We start from the raw sequence: 18,997 nt of genomic DNA, 5'->3' as shown, positions 1-18,997 counted from the left end.
CTCAACATGCTCAAGCATAAGTTCCCAGGACTAGGAATAACAAACAAACAAGCCAACCCAAGGAAAACCGAACCAAGTAACCCAAAAAACCCTGTATAGATGAAACTTGCACTTCCTGTGTTGGAAATGATCCTTCTCTCCTCCCATGGTCCTAGTAGTTGATGAAGCAGAAAAGGAAACATTGGCGTTTTTTTCTTTTCAGAAGAAAAAGCCTTCTGAAAATGGAATGTGGGCAGAGCTTCATCAGCACAGAGTTTCAACCAAGGAAGTGTTTCATGGGGTTGATGTGCATATTTGTCACACACACATATTTTGTCTTCAGCACGTGCACAGCCACTTACCTCTGTTAATGCTTGCATGGAAATCGTGTTTCTATGTCAGCAGCATCACAGCTAAAAGTGGAGGGGACAACTCTTACCAACTAGAGAAGTGAGGCTGGAGGAACATCGTCCCAGTGACTGAGCAGAGTAAGCCAGTTAATCCACTAAAGACCACATTTTGCCTGAAACACAGTGGGCAATGGGTCTACGACAATAGGACGATTCCTGAGGAACACCTCTTGGAGGTGTCTCTCAGTCGCTGGTCCTTCTTGATAATGATCACTAATGGAGCCTGCCATGTGTCTAGGAGGTCAGCCTATTACGCTGAGACTCTCAGCCTGACCTATCCAAGTGACTGTCAGCCTATTGCTCAATGGCATAAAGAATTAAAACCAGCCATGTAATTGTCTGCAGGCACCAACCACAGAAGTTGGGTCTGGGTTGGTTTGGGACTCCTGCTCCGTGGTATCAGGATGAGACCCTGCCCAAGCCAGAGTTAGTGTGCAATGTTCCACTTTTTCCTTGCAGTGGGTGTGGTAAAAGATGATAAAAGAATCCCAAATGGCAAAGCTAAGGTTTATTTAAAAACTAAGACAACAAAATCAACAGAGCAATAACCCTTCCCAGACTGTATTTAGCACCCAACAAGCCATGACAACACGCCACCTCTCCTGTCCTGAGCGACACCGTAACAGATGGAGCCCAAGTTATGGACTAATTAACTGAACAGACTTTAATGGATATTTGAGTGGATATTGGAATCAACATTTGAGGAGGATGGCCTGTAGACTTAGGGGAATGACATCTGTGTTTATATCAAAGGATGGGGTGGGTGTTGATGATGGCATATGAGCATGATGCAAATGATAGGGAATAAGGGGTGGAGATTGTACTGGGCATGGCTGGGATGGAGTTAACTTTCTTCACAGCAGCCTGTACGGTGCAGTGTTTTGGATTTGTGGCTGAAACAGTTTTGATAACGCACTAATATTTGTCTGCTGCTGAACAGTGCTTCCACAGCATCAAGGCTTTCTTGTTTCCCTACTCTGCCCCCTGCCTCCGTCTGCCATGAGTAGGCAAGAAGGTGGGAGGAGAAACAGCCAGCACAGCTGACCCAAATTGACCAAAGTGGTTTTTTTCATACCATATCATGTCTTACTCATCAATGAAAGAAGGTGGGGGGAGGCTGGCTTTCAAGGTGGCTGTCGCTCAGAGACTGACTGGGCATCAGTTTGCTTGCGGGAGGGAGGGAGTGACTGCTTTTGCATCCCTTGTTTTTTTCCTCTTACTTTCACACATGAAACTGGCTTAATCTCAAGCCATGAGTTTTCTCACTTCTGCTTTTCTTATTCTCTTTGCTTCCTTGCTGCTCTGGAATTTCACTGGGACTGACCTGTAGGAGCTGTCTGCTATTGAGGTTGTGATTTTTAACAGAGACAACCTTTTACAGAGTAAGGTTTATACACACACACATTTGACTTTGTCCTGTCAATCATATCCACATGGCAATGAGCATGGTTGCACTTTTCTAGAGGACCCAAATTAGAAGTATGTGTTAACCTTCACTTGTGGCTGCAGGGAAGACCAGTGCATGGCAAGGCTTTGAAGTGTCTCCTTGAGCACAGGCAGGGCTGAGAATTTATGGGTGTATAGGCATGTGTCTGTGAGAGACAGGATCTGTTTGTGATCACCCCTATCACCGAGGCTGGACTCCTATCACCTAACAGGGGCTGCCTGAAACTCAGGCGTCTGGTATGAGCAAGTCACCCAGACTCCTAATGTGTGGAAATGCAGGCTCCTCTAGAGAGGGATTCATGCAGTCTCCGACACCCACCTGGGGAAAGAACCATGTAGGATTGTCCATTGTCTCACAGACACTATGTTTTCTTCTCGGTTGCAAAACTTGAATTTTGCAATGCAAGAGAAGGAAATGAGAATGAGGAATTCAAGGTGTGTTGTGAGTGTTTGTGTTGTAAATAAAAGGAATTAAACTTAATGCACTAAGAAACAATGAAAGATACAGTACAAATCAAATGATTGAAAAGAAAAATGGCACCCTACTCTTACATGGTATTATCCTTATGGTCAAAAGCAACTTGTAAATTTCAAGCAGGAATCCTGAACTATTATGAATCAGCTAAAGTATTGACATGCTGTAAGAGTTCTCTCTCTCTTAAGATGAAATGCAGTGAGAATCCTGAGTGTGGCTATCTGTAGGGTAAAGGTATTTGCCTATCAAAAATCTCTGCCACTGCAAATAGGGGGAGTGGTGATGGGTACTTCTGAGGACAGTTTTAGAGGAGATTTTAAAAATACCCTTGGATACAGCTTATGTTCCTGCTCTTGAAGCTTCTTCTACATTTTCTCCTTTCTGACGCTCTCCATCAGTAATTTCTCAACGTACATCCTCATACAAAGTGGTTTGTTTCAGGATGAATTTCCTAAGAGCTTTATCTAGAATACACTGAGACAGGAAGAAACTGTTACAGAAACAGTCATGCGTTGCTCTTCTCATATCATTGAGCTTAATGACAAAAATCTTCATTGTCTGTGATAGATAGCTATAGAAAATTGTAATCTCTACATTTCACTGCCAACTCAGCGCAGTTTCACCTGCCACAGTCAGATCCATTTCCAAGGAACTTCCTAAACCATTAAGCAGTGATGCTATCCATGTTCTTATTAATCTGTAGGAATGTGCTTGTCTATAGGTACCTGTCCCTGTGGCTAATTTTCAGGTCTGGCATTGTCTCCTATCCCAGACTCCTGTCCTATATTGGAGTTGAGTATACTTTTGTCATCTAACAGGGCAGGAGAGCACAAGACAGTTCATTCACAGCATCCAGTTGAATTACAGCACAGCTGAAATTGCTGCTTTCAGGTTTTCAATTTGAAATAAGAAAGAGAAAGAAAAGAAAGTCAGAATCTTCATCCTTATTGGCTTGTGTCCGGGCTATTTTTGAAATGCCATTGAAAATGAATGATATTGCTTCTACTAGCCATGCTCTGTGCTGTATAATGTGTGGAAATGCATGCTCCTCTAGAGGGGGATTCATGCAGTCTTCGACACCCACCTGGGGAAAGAACATGCTAAGCTTGGCAAGGTGTCTAGAGGGAGCCTGTGAGACCCTTTGACTAGATTTTTAGACGGCTAAAGATAAAGGAGAGAAATCCCATCTGCCGTTCCTGCAGGAAGCTGGGGATGACCTGCCTGAACCCTACTGGGTTCAGTTCTCCTTCTGCTCTTCTAAAAGATTTGCAGCTTTCTCACACATATTTTGTGTTGTTGAGGATCCACCACAAGGTGCAGTTTCTACTTTTTCATGTCCAATGACAGTACAGAAATAGTCAGTAAAGTCTCCTTCTATATTAAACCTGAAAAGGGAGAGAAAGGCAGATTTAGTTGCCTTCCTAACTTATCTGGATGCAATGCAGTCACTATCACTTCCATGAAAGACACTGTGGCACCTGGCCTTGCTGCTAAATTATATTATTGTCATAATATGTGGGATTAGAAGCTGCCTTGTTGGAGTCTCCCTCCCATTCTTTAATTTTCTCCCCCCGACCCCAACAGAATTATATGGGCTAGGCTTTCCCTCCAGAGGCCTTCCCCTTCTTTGGTAGCCTCCGTTCCGTGGTGCTGACATCACACTGTCTCTTGTCCCTCCATCCTATATCCTTTCTTTCCCCACTGAACTCCATCTAGTCAGATGCCTCCTTTCCCACCACAACTACAGCTGTGTCCTCTCTTGCCTTCCTGCTGTGACCTGCCTGTGGTCCCACTGGTGACTTGCAGGCTCCCTGGGATAGGGAGGACACAGGACAGCACAGGGATGTGCTGAAGCACCTGAATCTCAAGGAATCTGGTTGCTACAAATTGCAGGTCCTGATCTCTCTTGTACTCCCTGGTTTTCGCTCTTGATATTTATTTTTTTTCCTACTGTTTCCAGGTGTTACATGACAGTGACTTGCTGGAATAAGCTTACATGTCTGTGCTATGTTCCATGTTGTTAATCCACTTCCACTTCTTCTCGCTCTCAGAGTATGTGAGACCAAGTAAGTAGTAATTAGCTTTTGATCGTAACAAAAGGTAATCCTAGAAAGGAAATGAACAATGGGAATACATTGAAATTACGTTTTCTTCACCAGAGGTACACAGAAAGCTTAGTGCAAAATCCCCAGCTTTCTGTGGAAAGTACAGTGTGCATCCAGCCACACCATGTCTTTCCACAGCTTCAGAGGCTAAAAGCAATGGATCTCACAAAGAAGTGTCTGTTTGACTTGCTTGGTCTTGGTTTGTGTGCTAAATCTCTTGAAAACATAAGTTAGCTGGGCAGACACTTTGCTCTTCCCAGGGGAGCATGCTTGCAGAGAGAAGCTTCTGGATGGAGGACTTCAACCACCAAGATGCGTCTTACTGTGAAGGTGTTTGGTACCATCCAGAGGGGCCTGGTGTATAGGGGGCTAGCAGTAGATTATGGACCTGCAAGGACATCTAACATGAGAAGACACAAGTGTAACCTGTCAGCCCTTTGGCGTACAGGTCGGGCAACCCTAGAAGCAGCCCCCTGAGTTCAGATCTCACCAGTTCATCCTTGGTGTCAATGACCACCAGGTCTGAATTCATGTCAGTACATTCTTTACGGGAGGTATTCCAGTCTTTGATTTCCTGCGTTTGAAAGAAGAAGTAGCATTTTTCCCCATGTTTTTCCCAGTTTTGGGGGCAGCCTGCAGGAGGGGAGAAGAGGTGTGGAAAAATCCATGTTCACACAAACAAAAGGACGCCATTACAAAAGAAAGGTAAGAGAGGAAGTCACAGCCAGAAAAGTACGTGTGCGTTTCTGCTTGTCATTTTCACCCGACCACTGGGGATGCGTGCCAGTCTCTGTAGAAAATACCAGTCCAAGAGTCACTAAGCATGAATCACAGAAGTGGAATCACAGATAACATTATCCAGTCTTTTAAATCCTTGCTCAGGAGATAAAGAGAAATGGTCAGAGCAAAAAGCAGTTTTCAGTTTGCAAACCTCTGATTTGCCTGCTGCAAAATATGGTAAAAGTGCTGCTATTGAATGAAAAAACATTTCTCTCCGTTGCCAGGGAGGGTACTGGAAGGAACAGAGAATGGGACCTGGGAAGCGAGGTAGGGACTGCGTGATACAGTTTTGTTGGTTTTCCAGCAGCTCGTAAACAGCAAAAGGGAATTGCACTTAGTTAAAAGGCTAAGAATGGAGGGGGTTTTGGAAAGCAGTGTATGTACTTTGATCCATCATGCTCACTACAGTGCTGTGATACCAAAGGAATTGTTATATTCATGTCTGTTCACATACCCATGGGCTCTTCTGTGCTAGCGTGAGAGAGTAATCAGTTGTTCCCTCTGAAACAGTAACGCAGTGCTGCCCAAGCACTACTTTTAAGGAAGGTGAAAATGTGAAATGTCTCTGGCCTTGAGAGCTCGTCCTGTGACTGTACGGGATAAGGTTATTTATTCCTGAGATGTCAGATTGTTTCTTTGTTTGTTTGTTTTTCTTCTGAACAAAATCTAGACGCCCTCCCTTCCCCCCACACCCCACCCCCCTTCTCTTAAAAGGCAATCCATCAGGCTTCTGGACACTGTCTTTTGAATGACAGAGGATTACCGACCTCGTGCATCTTCAGAGTTGTTGGAGAACGCTTTTGAGTCAGCTGGGCTGCTTGCCGTTGGACGGTCTGGAAAGAAGAGTAGAATTTCTGCTTTGAATGTCTGACCGTTTTGCCACACACGGTCATAGCTCTTCTGGACCTCTTTGACCCCCACCATCACCCCACACAGAATGCCTACTCCTCTCTATTTTTGTCCCTCTATTGAAAAAACTCCAAAACTGTAGTACCATATGATTTGCTCCATAACCAGATTTGCAAAGAACCTAATGCTGGAACTTAACCAAAAAAAAATCAGAATAGCAGTAAATGCACAGTATGTCCAGTATATGTAGAGGATTTGTATGGTATTTGTACAGTATGTACTCTATAATGTGGAGTATACAAGTAACTATAGCAATAAGAAATAAGAGCCATCTTTGAGAGATCAGTGCTCAAGCCAATCTGTTCTTGGTTAAGCATGCTGCCACACAGCTTGGAGCTGCAGTCCCAGTCTGCTCCTACTCCAGACAGCTGGGATGAGATATTCAGGCAGAGCACAGCTGTGCCCCAGCTGGAAGCTGGTCTAACAGTGTTGCTTCCCCAGAGCAAAGTGAGACAATGGTGTTCATTCGAGGTTTTAAAGCAGATACCCAGGCTGAAATAGCCTTGATTTTCCTCTTTCTTCTGACACAGCGCTTGTGAGGGATTTGTGCTTCACAGGAGGCTTCTGACTCCCATAAAAAGGGAGCCTGGAGGGAGGCCTACAACTTCCTTTTTGTCATCTGATGACAAGCTAGACTGCATGAATTTATCACAGAGGAATAGGGAAAGAAAATTTTTGAGAGGGTGAAGAAAATAGCTGACGTCTCAGATGAACTAAACTTAGTTTACTGGAGAAGCTTATGTGATTTGTGTGTGTTTTTCATATCTTCTCAGGGCTTTGGTTTTATCAGTTTAGAAACTGTTCACGGATCACTCACAGTTAGGCTAAAGGAGGATGATGTTGATCCAGATGGCTCTGTGTAGCAGTGAGGAGGAAGGGATGAATAATAAGAGTAAAGAAACATTAAACTAAAAGTTGTAGGGTTAGAATTCTTATACTTGAAACCAACTTAGATAAATTCCTTGTAAAGCAGAATATATAAGTTCTGAGAAAGAACTTATATATATAAGTTCTTATATATATATATAAAAGATCTGAGAAAGTTGTACCAGAACAGCACGGAGCATGAAAGAACTGACATCTCTGCAGACTTCATACCAGAGGCAAACGGTAAAAGAAACAGAATATGAAAGGAAGAACTTTGTTTACAAGCAGTAAGCTCAAAAATAAGATGAGGGAAAAGAAGTGGAGTGGCAGTTAAATTGGATGACACCTCGTCTCTTCTGGACATTGAAAGTTGGTAGTGAAAGGATGAAGTACTAGCCCAGAGCATCCAAACTGCAATTGTCAACAAGGAAGGTGACAATCCTGAGCTCTTATGTGGGGTAGCGCCACTTGCCTTGTACCTATGCATCCTTACAGATGCAAGACCCTATAGGGCAGTAGGAACGATACTTTGGAAGGGGCTCATCCCACCAGAGTGTAGCCATAACTGTGCTGACACAAAGTGACTATTGAGTTTGAAAGATGAGCACCTCTGCTACAGAGAATCCTTTTTTTGCCTTGTACCCACCTCTGGCAAAAAAAAAGAATTGTTATTTTAACATAAATGTAGCTCCATGATCTTGCCAGGCTCAGAGGTGAAACTGACCAGCCTGTATTTCCCCGGCTCTTCCCTTTTTCAGTTTTTGAAAATGAATGTTATATTTCCCCTTTCCAGTCAGCAGGAACTTTACCGGACTGCCACAGCTTCTCAAGTATGATGGATGATGGCTTAGCAAGTTCATCCACCTGTTTCCTCGGCACCTGCAGATGCATCTCATCCAGTCCCATGGATTTGTGCACCTTGAGGTTCCTCAGATGGTCTCGAGCTTCGTCATCTTCTACGGTGGCCAGTACCTCGTTCTCCCTGTCCTTGCCTTTGCCTTCTGTGACTTGGACGTTGTGGATAGACCACTTACCAGTGAAGACTGAGGCAAAAAGTCATTGAGTACCTCAGCCTTCTCCATTTTCCTGGGTAACCAGGTCTCCTGTTTCTTTCTGGAGAGGGCCCACGTTGTCCCTTGTCTTCCTTTCATCACTGATGTACCTGTAGAAGCTTTTCTTGTTGCCCTTGACGTCCCTGGCCAGATTTACTTCTATCAGGGCTTTAGACTTCCTCTTTGTTGGGGTGTATTGCTCCTGAGATTGGAGGAGCTGATGCCTGAATATTAACCAGCTTTCCTGGGCCCCTCTTCCCTCTGGGTCTTCTTCCCATGCCAATCATGTACCTGAAGAGGCCTCTGTCCTTCCTAAAGAGCCTGTATCCTTCCATTCCAACACTCCAGTCACAGGAGCCATCCCACCACATCTCCGTGATGCCAGTAAGATCATAGCCCTGCAGGTGTGTGCACGTCTCTGTCTCCTCCTGATTATTCTCCATGCTACGGGCATTTGCATAGAGGCAGGACCATTTCATTTCAGAAGATGAAGAAGCTGGGTTTTGCATACAGCGTGAGCCTGTGGGTGGAAGCTTGAAGTACTGCTCGTAAAGGTACCCTGAAGTCCTTAGTGTATAATAGTACCAAATACCGGTACTAAAACTACCTCACGTAATTCTAAAGCATGTATTTCTGTGAAAAATTAGAAATGAATGCATTGTGTGAATGCATTACAAAAATGAACAGCACCCTCCTGATTCTCCTACTGGATGGAAATCAATTTACAGCACGGAAATGGTGGCTCAAGATTTCCTCCTGGAATATTGCCACCTTGAACTCTGAAATCCGCCTGAGAGATTCAGAGAGCAGCACTAGTGAAAACGGCTGAAAGGCACCAAAACCTAACAAAGCAAGAATTCTTTTGTAATTGGAGCAACTTAGCACTGAATTTTATGGTGCTTTAGTCATATGCTAACTGGGAACACCAAGGTTTTCTTTGCCTTTCACTGAATCCCTAGAGCAAGAAGAGAAAATGAAACAGAAAAATCAGTTTGAAATGGTATGTTTTTCATGCATGCATTAGTATGCATTTATCTTGAGGCTGGATATCAGCTCCCGGTTTCAGAAAAGAGCACAATTTAATGCATAGGAAGGAGCATTTGAAACAAAGTCAGACTTGCCTGTTCTTGAAAGACCAGCTCAAGAACTGCAGGGACATTTTTTTACTTACTAGAAGATACATTTTCTCACAAGGAAACAGAAAATAGTATCAATCTACTATAAAAATCATAAAAATTTCTGGTTGGGTTCCACTGGGTACAGTTGTTGTCATTTTTGTGAACGCAAGTGGAAAATGCCTTCTGGCCTGCAGAGCTCTTGTATGATGGAGCAATATCAAGAGGTGACAGTTTAGCTCATTTAAGGAAGCTGTTTGTCAGCAGTGGTATCTTTGGCAAAACAAAACCACACGGAAAACTCATATAAAATTAAAACCTAGAAATCAAACAGTAAAAATGGCAACAGTTAACATCTGGAGTACAAGTGAAAACTGTATGCTATTGAAATTCAAAATTAATTTGATCTAGATCTCAATTTTCTTAGGAGCATTTTTTCGGTTCACTGAGGCAGTACTGAAACCAACAAAGTACCTGTAACTGAAGCAGCCCTGAATCAAAGTCTAATGACTCCTCATTCAACTCCGGATTTAAAGCTCTATTAAACGCTGGTAATTTCACCTTGTTATGTTGTGCTGGCTTAGGTTTTGGTTTTTTTTTCAATTTTTCCCTTCCTGACGTGTTTTACATTTATAAAGGCCAGAGCACCATCAGGCATCTGTCCTTTATCTTCTGCCCTGAGAAAGAAAAAAACACTGACTTCCCCCAGCCATGGAATTTTTTAAGTTCCATGGATCAAAGGTTTCAGCATGTCCTCACAAAGAGTTTCTCCGTGTGCATCTCTGAGTAGGTGGCAACCTCTGGGACTTGGTGCGATTGATAGTGGAAGCCTCCTAAGCTTGCTGAGCTATTAAAGGACGAAAAGAAACATGCAACCACGCGTGAATTTTAAAAATGATTCCTTGAAAATATTCAAAGGAAAGCACCACATGGCTCTCGGAAAATTTGTTGTTTCTTTTTTTTTTTTCCCCAGTGGTTATCTCCATTTGTTTGACCTTTCTTGCTAAAGAAAACTTTATATCTTTTTATGTAGTTGAAAGATTCTTATGGACTCAGTGATATACATGGAGAGAGACCTACTACTTGGCTTTTATTTGAGTAAAGTGCAAAAAACTTCCTTTAAGTTGTGACTTAGCTACCTCTACCTCTTTGCTAAGCCACCTCTTAGCTACTTGAGCTTTTATTAATATTTGGTGAAAGATTTTTGATGTTATGGATATCTTGGTGACATGATAGAAGATCATGGCTTTGAAATATTTTCATGGATAGCAAACATAATACTCATAGGCATTGTCTAATCTTGACTTGTTTTTTCAAAACATTTGTATAATAAATTACTTACTGTTTGAACATTGTCATTTTTTTAATTGGGCTTGGGCTTTTTTTCTTTTGGAATTTTAAACTTTCAAGCCACTCGACTCTTACAGGTTTCCTCTTACAGCCACAGTTGGCTAAAAACTCCTGTCCTTTGCCTTCAAACCAGCCTTCTGCTGCTACTGGTTTTGGATGTCATGATTTAGATGTCAGTGCGTGGGGGAGAGTCACAAACTAATTACAGTTATTACATTTTTAGCAGGACTTACACATGAGTATCAGACACACTGCCAAGACGAGTAGGAGAATTATCACAGCAACAAATACAGCGACACGTGTTCTGGAGGAACAGCTTTTACCTACAGACAGACAGAAAAAATCAAGATTAGGGCAACAACTGGAAAAGGAACCCTTCATCTTCATTCACAGATGCCCTTTTCAGGCTCACACTGAGATTACTCTTTCAAGTTAAGCAAAGCCCTTCGGTGCTGCCCCTTCAGATGTTTGTTCTTGTGGTAGATATGCTGTGCACACACGGTTTTTTCCATCACAGATATTCACCATGAACCCTTCTGCCATTGCCTGGAATACTTTAGTAAATTCCACTGCACTTATTACTGGAGTAACATGCTCACTGGGATCCTTATCTCCCCTTCCAAAATTGTATGAAAGCAAAACCCAATCAACCTACCCGATAAAGGTCCTGGCTGGTTATACTTCTCAACAAAGCAGATTTTTCAGAGGAGCTGAACTGTCTCCTCTTTCTGTTTTGACTGTTCTTTATGGACTTTTGTTCAGGGGATCCTTGCAATATTCATTAGTCTGCCGACTCAGTGGGTAGTGGCCGGGTGCTATAGAGCACAAGCAATTCCAAGAGGGGACAAACAGTGTGTTCGGTGGCTGACCGGACTCATCAGACACTGAATTAAAAGGTCAAGGAGAACTTTCCATCTCTTCCTGCTTCACGTATCGGCCAGAGTATTTACTTACCCTGTCTGCTGTCTTTGAAGTTTATGGTGCATTGCGGTTGGAATTACTGAAACGCCAAGAAGCTGTCACACCTAGTGTACTATTGAACTAGACTCATTTTAAACCAGATGAAGGCACTGAAGATGAACTCTGTGCTGTCAGGTTTTCTGCCTGAGGAGGTTTGGTCAGGAAACGGTTGCACCCCGAAAACATGTTGGTGGCACTAACCAACAAATCCATTGGAAAGGTGCAAACCGTCTACCGAGGCCCTAGTCCATGTGGTTACCAACGAGACCGGGAAGGGTGGAGAGAAATTTCAGTGGCAAAATGGAATCATCTAGGAAGGAAGTTGGTGACCGGGAATCCTAAGGTGGCAAATCTGAAATGGTCCCAGTGCCCTGTGCAGGGCTGGAGGGAGAAATGAAAAGGCAGCATTTTAGCCCCTGGCTGAGAAGATGGGGTAAGGATCTAGAATTCTGGTTCTTGGGGAATTTGGGACACATCTGGTGCAGTGTGTCCAACCACTCTGGAGGAACAGATTTCATTTTGACTGTAAGGGAGTCAAGATGATGGACATGACTTCTAGAAGGTTTTACGTAACTTTTGACATTAGTAATAACCAGCTGGTAAGGGCTGATGGTTGTAAGTAACTCTTGAAATGAAGAAAGGGAAGCTGATAGAGGCTAAAGAGCAGTTTAGGGTGATATTGCCATTACATGTGACTTCAAAACCACTGTGTCCTCAGGAGAAGGAAAGGTCAGAGTGTAGAAACAGTCAAGCAGAAGATGCAAAACTGACTCTCATTTAAATAAAGCCTTAAGAAGCACATAACAGCTATAGAACACCTCATTGTACACATATCCTAGAGGTCTGAAAAATGAGATGGGAAAACCTGGAATGTCCCATCCTAGTCTAAAATAGTCAGATGTCAGGTACCTGAAAATGGGTGGCTTCTGCCATCTGGGATACCCCCAGGTATCAGGTAACTGCACAGACCTGGAAGTTGTTACACAGGACCTCCAAGAATCTGTGGCCTTCCCAATTTGCATACTGAAGCCAGACTGAACGTCCTGATGCTTCCCAGATGGCTCTGGACACCTGTGGTTGGGTAAGTGAACAGCATCCCAATATGCTATGTGTGTGAGGAAGTGGTTAAAAGGAAGAGAGGCATCATAGTACTAGAACAAATAAGGAAAAATAGAGCACTAACAGGTAAAAGAGGGGAACTACAGGCAGGAGAGGGCGCTTATTAAAAAGAAGCTAAGAAGGGCTGCTATGAGAGAATGAAATCCTTACAGGCAGACCATATATTATTGAAGGACAACAAGACATGTGGCCCAAATAAAAAAATGGACATACCAACAACTTCCAAGAGTTGTTTCACACCAGGTGTGAGACAGCTGGATTACTAATGCTGTTTTGTAATCCCACTCTTAAAGATATTTTTGCATTCGGGGACTAGACGGTAACAGATCTAGTGGCAATTAAAAATAAAAAAATAAAAAAGTTCTAGAGGAGGTCTGTGAACTTCAAGTCTTCTGTCCTGACCACACAGTCACAGAGTCCTTTAGGTTGGAAATGACCTTTCCAGATCACCAAGTCCAACTTCCTTGCTCAAGCAGCATCAGCTAGAGCAGGTTGTCCTGGACCATATACACTCAGGGTTTGAATATCTCCTAGGATGAGGACTCTACAACCTCAGCTTTAGAAATTATTCAGAAGGAAAATGAACAAAAATCAGGGATGTTTTGTCAGCTGCATGGTTTTATAAATCCATGATTCGCCTCTGCCTTCAATGGTGCATGCAGGTGCATGAGAAATGCTAAACACATGACAGCAACTGATTTATAGGACTGTGTTTAACTATGCCCGAGTAATATTTTTGTCCATTGCAGTCACACCTTGCTACAGGACTTGCTCCAGGCAGATAATAACAGAGGAGACACGGGCACATGCACACGCATTTTAAATCTAAACTGAAGTGGAGAAAACTGTCTAAGGTTGTCTGCTTATCTCGTTCAATTCACATCCACACATGAGTGCTGTGAATGACTACAACGTCAAAGCAAATCTGAAAACTGCAGATCATGCTAAACTTGAAGGGGGTAACTAGTCGATGAGGAGATGGTGAAAAAAGTGAAAACTATTCTAACATCTGCAGATAATAAATACAAACGAGTATGGAAGAAAGCATGTGGCGAAGGAAGGAAGGAAGGAAGGGAGGGAGGAAGGGAGGGAGGGAGGGAGGGAGGAAGGAAGGAAGGAAGGAAGGAAGGAAGGAAGGAAGGAAGGAAGGAAGGAAGGAAGGAAGGAAGGAAGGGAGGAAGGAAGGGAGGAAGGGAGGAAGGAAGGAAGGGAGGAAGGGAGGAAGGGAGGAAGGGAGGAAGGAAGGAAGGAAGGAAGGAAGGAAGGAAGGAAGGAAGGAAGGAAGGAAGGAAGGAAGGAAGGAAGGAAGGAAGGAAGGAAGGAAGGAAGGAAGGAAGGAAGGAAGGAAGGAAGGGCAGGACAGATAAAAAGTGAGTAGAAAGTAAGAAATACGATGTTGCAATTTTATGAACCATTCAAAGTCATCCTGATATACAGCACTGAGCCCGTTTGTTTCTATCACCTACAGAGTTAACGTCTTCTATGAGTTTAAGTGCCACCTTCTGGCTTATGGACTTAATTTCATTCCTCTGTGAATACTCATTTGATCCAGGGAATCCACTATCAAACAAAAAATAGCAAACTGCAGGAAAAAGAAAAGAACACAGAAGCCAGTGTTTGAACTCTTTTTTTGTAAGAAATGTGTAATCCCTGGGAAATAGTATGCGTAAATAAAATGAACACATGGAAGAAGAGAGTTGATGGAGGCTTTCCAGAAAGGCACAAGCAGAGAAACATAAAAATGGTATTAAAATTGTATGAAAACTATAAGTAGGAGTGCATGGATTAAGTTATAAGAAAAATGAAACTTTTAATCAGGTGGCATCTATTGTGCAAGCCTGCCAATTTAGCCATGAAGTAATCCTCTGCAAGAGGTGGTAGGAACACTGTTTCTTGTAGCATTAGAGACTCCAGCCATCTGAAAATACTTGCCAAGGGATCACACTTTATACAAAAGACAAGCACAGGATGGCAAGAAATAGAGACTACTATTTCCGTCAAAGACATAGTAAGTTTTAAAAGAAGGGAAGAAAAAGAACAATGAAACAGAAAGTGTATAAAGTCTGTTATTTTAAGATGCAATTTTATGCAGATGTAACAAAACCAGTGTGAATGTTTATGCAATAATTCTTAGTGCATTAAAGAAAGATAAATTTTAAGTTAGAACTTTGCAAATGCATTTCTACTGAATCAAACTAGATCTGTCCATGAAACATTTTATGCATGATTTATTAAACAAGTAGTTTGTACAGACAAAGCCACGAGGTAAAATACCCAAAACAATGCCTACTATGTTCAGCTAGCAGAAACAGGCTACGTGCAAGACGGCTTCAAACAACAGAAACATTAAGCACTCAATCTCCTGATCGGTTTGCAGCTGGAATTGGAGTCTGCTGCAAGAGAACATGCCGGGTTCAGGATAAAATGACTGTGGAACAGTCTCCTAAATTGCTAGAAACTATTCGTAATGTCACACAAGAAACTCTCCCTCACACTTGCAACTTAACAAATGAAAAGTAGACCTTGTAACAATTCCCTTTTTTTTTGGCAGAAAACCTATATGGACACGCCACCTGCGCATTTTTCACAGCACTGGCCCCGGCATTTCCTTTGTCCTCTCTGGGGCTTTGGTGGTCCATGCGTAAAGGAATATGGAATATTAGTGGTTCAGTTTAAATAAAACTAATTGCTTAGAGTTAATCGCTTAGTGGTAGGCCTCGTTGGCATACTACTTATATAGAATTGACTTAGCAGAGGTAGCTAAAGTTCCTGAAGCCCTGGGCAGCAAGCTGCGAACTTTCATCTTGATAAGTTAAAGTTGTTTTGAACTTGTACTTAGTTACATAAAGCAAGGCCCTGAGACCAGTACAAACCAGGAGATAAGGAAGCTACTACCATCTGTAGAGGCTGCAAACCTACAAGAAAAGAACAGTTAACGGCCTGCCCAGAGGCAGACAAAGAATCTAATGAGGAATAAGAAGACCCCAGACCATAAATTACCATTGGACCAAGGGGTGCACCCAAGTCGAGTGAAGAGTGCGTGAAGGGCAGATGCATAGAGAGATTGTAAGGGTGTAATTGCTCAGGAATGTCTTTGTTCTGGGGCCCTCTCCGCAGGCACCCAGCTCGAGCGGTCCTTGCTGCTGTACTACTCAAATAAAATCTCTGGGGGAGGGAATTATTGCCTGAGACTCTGCTATGGGAAACCTAGGGTGGAGAAAAACTTTTTTAACACACGACACTCACTCAAAAGATGTGGGAGGGAGGCTGAAGAGCACAAAGAAAGCTCAGTGCAGACTGAGCGACCTACCTTGGACATCAGTGACCTTCTGCAGCCTGGGCCTGGTTGGTTCGGTCATGTTCAAGTCAGCGTAAATGCGATTTTCTGACATTCTTGCTCCCCCTTCGTGTTTCCTCTCGCTGCTGTTTTTAAAATGGTACTCCGGACTGATAACAACTCATAGCTCCCGCCCCTCTCTAACCTTCAGGAGGAAGTTCTTTGCTCTTTCTTTCATACAGAAAATCCTGTATGAGAAGGGGAACCTACTTCTCATTGATCTTTTGATAGTAGCATGTTAAATGTAAGGTGGTGACCTTGATGTGGTTGCCTTCGTCGGGAAGTGGTTCTGGCATTAGTAGTATTTTGAGTTTCAAATCATGACACCTAGCCCCGCCCTTCCTCCCTTTGTATTTGGAAAGGACTAGTTTTGTTACATGAAATGGAAAGAAACATAGAGAGCTTCAGAAGTCAGCACCAGGAAGCAGAGTGAAGCTCTCAGGGTGGACCCATGGCACATCGTGGGAAGAGCCCTGCGGAGTCCAGAGGCAGCGCTCTCAAAAGCAGACATCTGAAAGCAGGACACGTTTGCCCCGATCCATAGAGAAAGGTACGGAATGCTGCTGAAACACGACCCTGCCGCTCTTTGGGGCTCTGTTATGTGCCTGTAGCTCTTCTAAAGCCGAACTGAGCTGGCGTGTTGAGTCCTGAGGAATGTGGGTTTTGTGCAGCTCAGAAACATGCTCTTCCCCTCAGTAGGTAACTTCTAATGGCCAATGGGGATTCATAAAGTGGGATTGGTCCCATCTGTTTTGGGGCCTCATTGCTCACTGCATCTTCCTGGGGACGGGAAGTGGAGGTGGAGGTGCTGATCTCCCAGTTATCCAGTGATAGAAAGCATGGGAATGGTTCAAAGCTGTGCCAGGGGACGTTAAGACCTGAAATTAGGAAGCATTTCTTTACTGAGAGGGTGGTCAAACAATGGCACAGGCTTCCTAGAGAGGTGGTTGATGCCCTATGACTGACACTGTTTAAGGGACATTTGGACAATGCCCTTAACAAAATGCTTTAACATCTGGGCAGCCCTGAAATGGTCAGGCAGTTGGACCATAGCTTCATCTCAGCCACGGACACCAAATCCAGCTTCCTCACTCATCCTGTGCCCAAGCTCTACAGACAAGGCACAGGCATCTTCAGCTTCCATGAAACAGGCCTCTGTGTTAGACAGAAATCCAGTATTAAGGAGAGAGGAAAAAGTACTAAAGCACAATAAGACAGGAAATGGACGAACATGTGCTCGAGAGCGATTGTGCTCAGTCCATGAAAGTGATACCTGCTTTACGGAGGTTCATTGGCATAAATCATGTGCTACTTGCAGGGCACAAAGTGTAGTTGAATCAAAATTCCTGGAGGAAAATGAAGATTTTAAAATTGATCTGACCTCTAATGCTGCAGCGGTGTGTACCCTATGTTCATTTATATACTGTGCGTTTTCTCCCGGAGAATAACTTTTGTGTCAATGCTTTTTTCGTTTTCAAGCTACACCAAAGTCCTGTACAGACCCTTCTGTGTTCCTAACTCTACCATCCGAAGTGCTCATTACTAATTCTTGTAAAATACTGGTGCAAGTTATTTTCTGGATATTGCGTTATCCTCCTGCTTGTCTGGTAAAATGCTGCATGTTTTAGACTCATTGCTCTTAGCAATTGTTATAGAACAGTTAAGGAGCAAAAAGGAAATATGGAATTTGCCTCTATGCTCCTTGCCATCTCCAGGTTGCCGTGTTTCAGCAGGGTTAGTCTGTGGGCTGCTTTTCCTTAATATCCTCCCTGGATCTCTCTGATACACAACTGAATTCAACAAGCATGACTCCTGCAATGGCTACCCTCGAGTCTTTGGTACAATTGCAAGTTTTTACAGTAAGTAATTTCTACCACAATCTAAAGCTTTTGTCCTAACTCGGTGTCCGTTTGAACTCATCTCCTTAAAGCGCCTCTCCCTAAAACTCTACTGCAATTTCCCTCAGAGCAAACCACCTCAGCTAGTTTTAAGCACTTCCACAGTCTCCATCTCTAGTAGATGAATCACTAGAAGTGAGACTTAACCTCTCAGTGTTTTAGTTCCGAATTAGCACCTAACTGCTTTGAACTCCAGACAGATTTCCCTTTGGTGACTTCATTGAGGTATTTTTATCTTAGGGCTGCTTCTTCTAGCAAACCATGCTGATTTCCCAAAAATCAAAAGTGAAAGCAAAAATGTGTTTCCAAAAAGATGATAAAAATATGGTACCTTCTCTAGAAAGATAAACACAAGTATAGCAACACCCACAAAGTCTGGAAGCCAAATAAAGGCCTAGCTTCATCGTTTTTCAGAGATGAACCCACAAGAAAGAAGGTTCACACATTTTCAGGCCTTCATAATGCTGGAAGTTTTAAACTTTAGTCACACAGGCATAGCTACTCTACAGGCGCTCTGCTGGTCAGCTCATGAAGGAAAGAGAACATGCTCTCCAAGTAGGAGCTCCCTTATATCAGAGCTACATTGGGGAGTAATAATTGACCAACCTGCATCAAGAAAATACCACACCGAGACAAAATAGTTATAGCAATTGCAACATCATGTCCAAGCGCTGGCTTAGTTGTAGGAAGCCTTTGTACCACTCACTTGCCCTCAGACTCTCGTCTGGGACCAGGAGGAGAAAGGGGGTCTGTGTGAAACTCCTACCAGTCAGGTCTCTGCCAAGCATTTCTGTTCATATCGAAGGGTCCCTTTCTTAACGAAGATGTAGGTGAGAGAGCAAAACTGGCCTTTGGAAAGCAAGCCAGTATCAGCAGGCACTTTTAGAAATGTTTGCTTTTTTTCCTTTTTTGATACATGGAGCAAACATGGGTGCATATAGCACCTATAGTTGAAGTCTCAGTTCAAGAATTCTGTTATTTCTAACGCTGAAATAAGGAAAAAAGCACATGCTTAGTCATGTTAAAAGTACGTATACGGACAATTCACTGAAACTTTGTAGCACCTCCATCAACGAGGATCAGAAATTTGATAGGGAAATGACCCTTTTCCCTAAATACAGACTCCCTATCCCAGTTGTGCTCGTGTCTGCCTGTGCTCACTAGAGACTCAGCAGAGTCTGGTAACTTCCCCTCG

General features: G+C 43.1%; 1 protein-coding gene across 2 annotated transcripts; it reads right to left on the bottom strand.

Annotated features, from left to right (window-relative positions):
* Window positions 1-830: 830 nt before the first annotated feature.
* Window positions 831-17,106, bottom strand: LOC134525378 (killer cell lectin-like receptor subfamily B member 1B allele B). Of its 2 annotated transcripts, XM_063356200.1 has the most exons (7): window positions 15,878-17,106; window positions 10,722-10,811; window positions 5,963-6,028; window positions 5,152-5,205; window positions 4,906-5,048; window positions 4,307-4,416; window positions 831-3,695 (listed from the first exon to the last, which is right to left on the bottom strand). In XM_063356200.1, exons 1-7 carry the CDS (start codon window positions 15,957-15,959, stop codon window positions 3,548-3,550), a joined length of 693 nt encoding a protein of 230 aa, XP_063212270.1. In that variant the 5' UTR covers window positions 15,960-17,106; the 3' UTR covers window positions 831-3,547. The 2 variants fall into 2 exon arrangements, with proteins under 2 accessions (XP_063212270.1, XP_063212281.1); XM_063356211.1 differs by lacking the exon at window positions 5,152-5,205.
* Between the last annotated feature and the right edge of the window lie 1,891 nt (window positions 17,107-18,997).

Source organism: Chroicocephalus ridibundus, chromosome 1 (genome assembly GCF_963924245.1).
Source record: "Chroicocephalus ridibundus chromosome 1, bChrRid1.1, whole genome shotgun sequence".
Lineage (NCBI taxonomy): Eukaryota > Metazoa > Chordata > Aves > Charadriiformes > Laridae > Chroicocephalus > Chroicocephalus ridibundus.
The sequence above is the reverse complement of the archived record's forward strand: the minus strand, read 5'-3'. Positions and strand labels throughout refer to the sequence as shown.

Coding starts and splice junctions, on each gene's coding strand:
- LOC134525378 (XM_063356200.1), bottom strand. CDS start 15,959: ATGTCAGAAAATCGCATTTACGCTGACTTGAACATGACCGAACCAACC. Junction 10,812..15,877: donor GAAGGTCACTGATGTCCAAG/GTAGGTCGCTCA, acceptor GTCTGTCTGTAG/GTAAAAGCTGTTCCTCCAGA. Junction 6,029..10,721: donor AGTGTGTCTGATACTCATGT/GTAAGTCCTGCT, acceptor TCTTCTTTCCAG/ACCGTCCAACGGCAAGCAGC.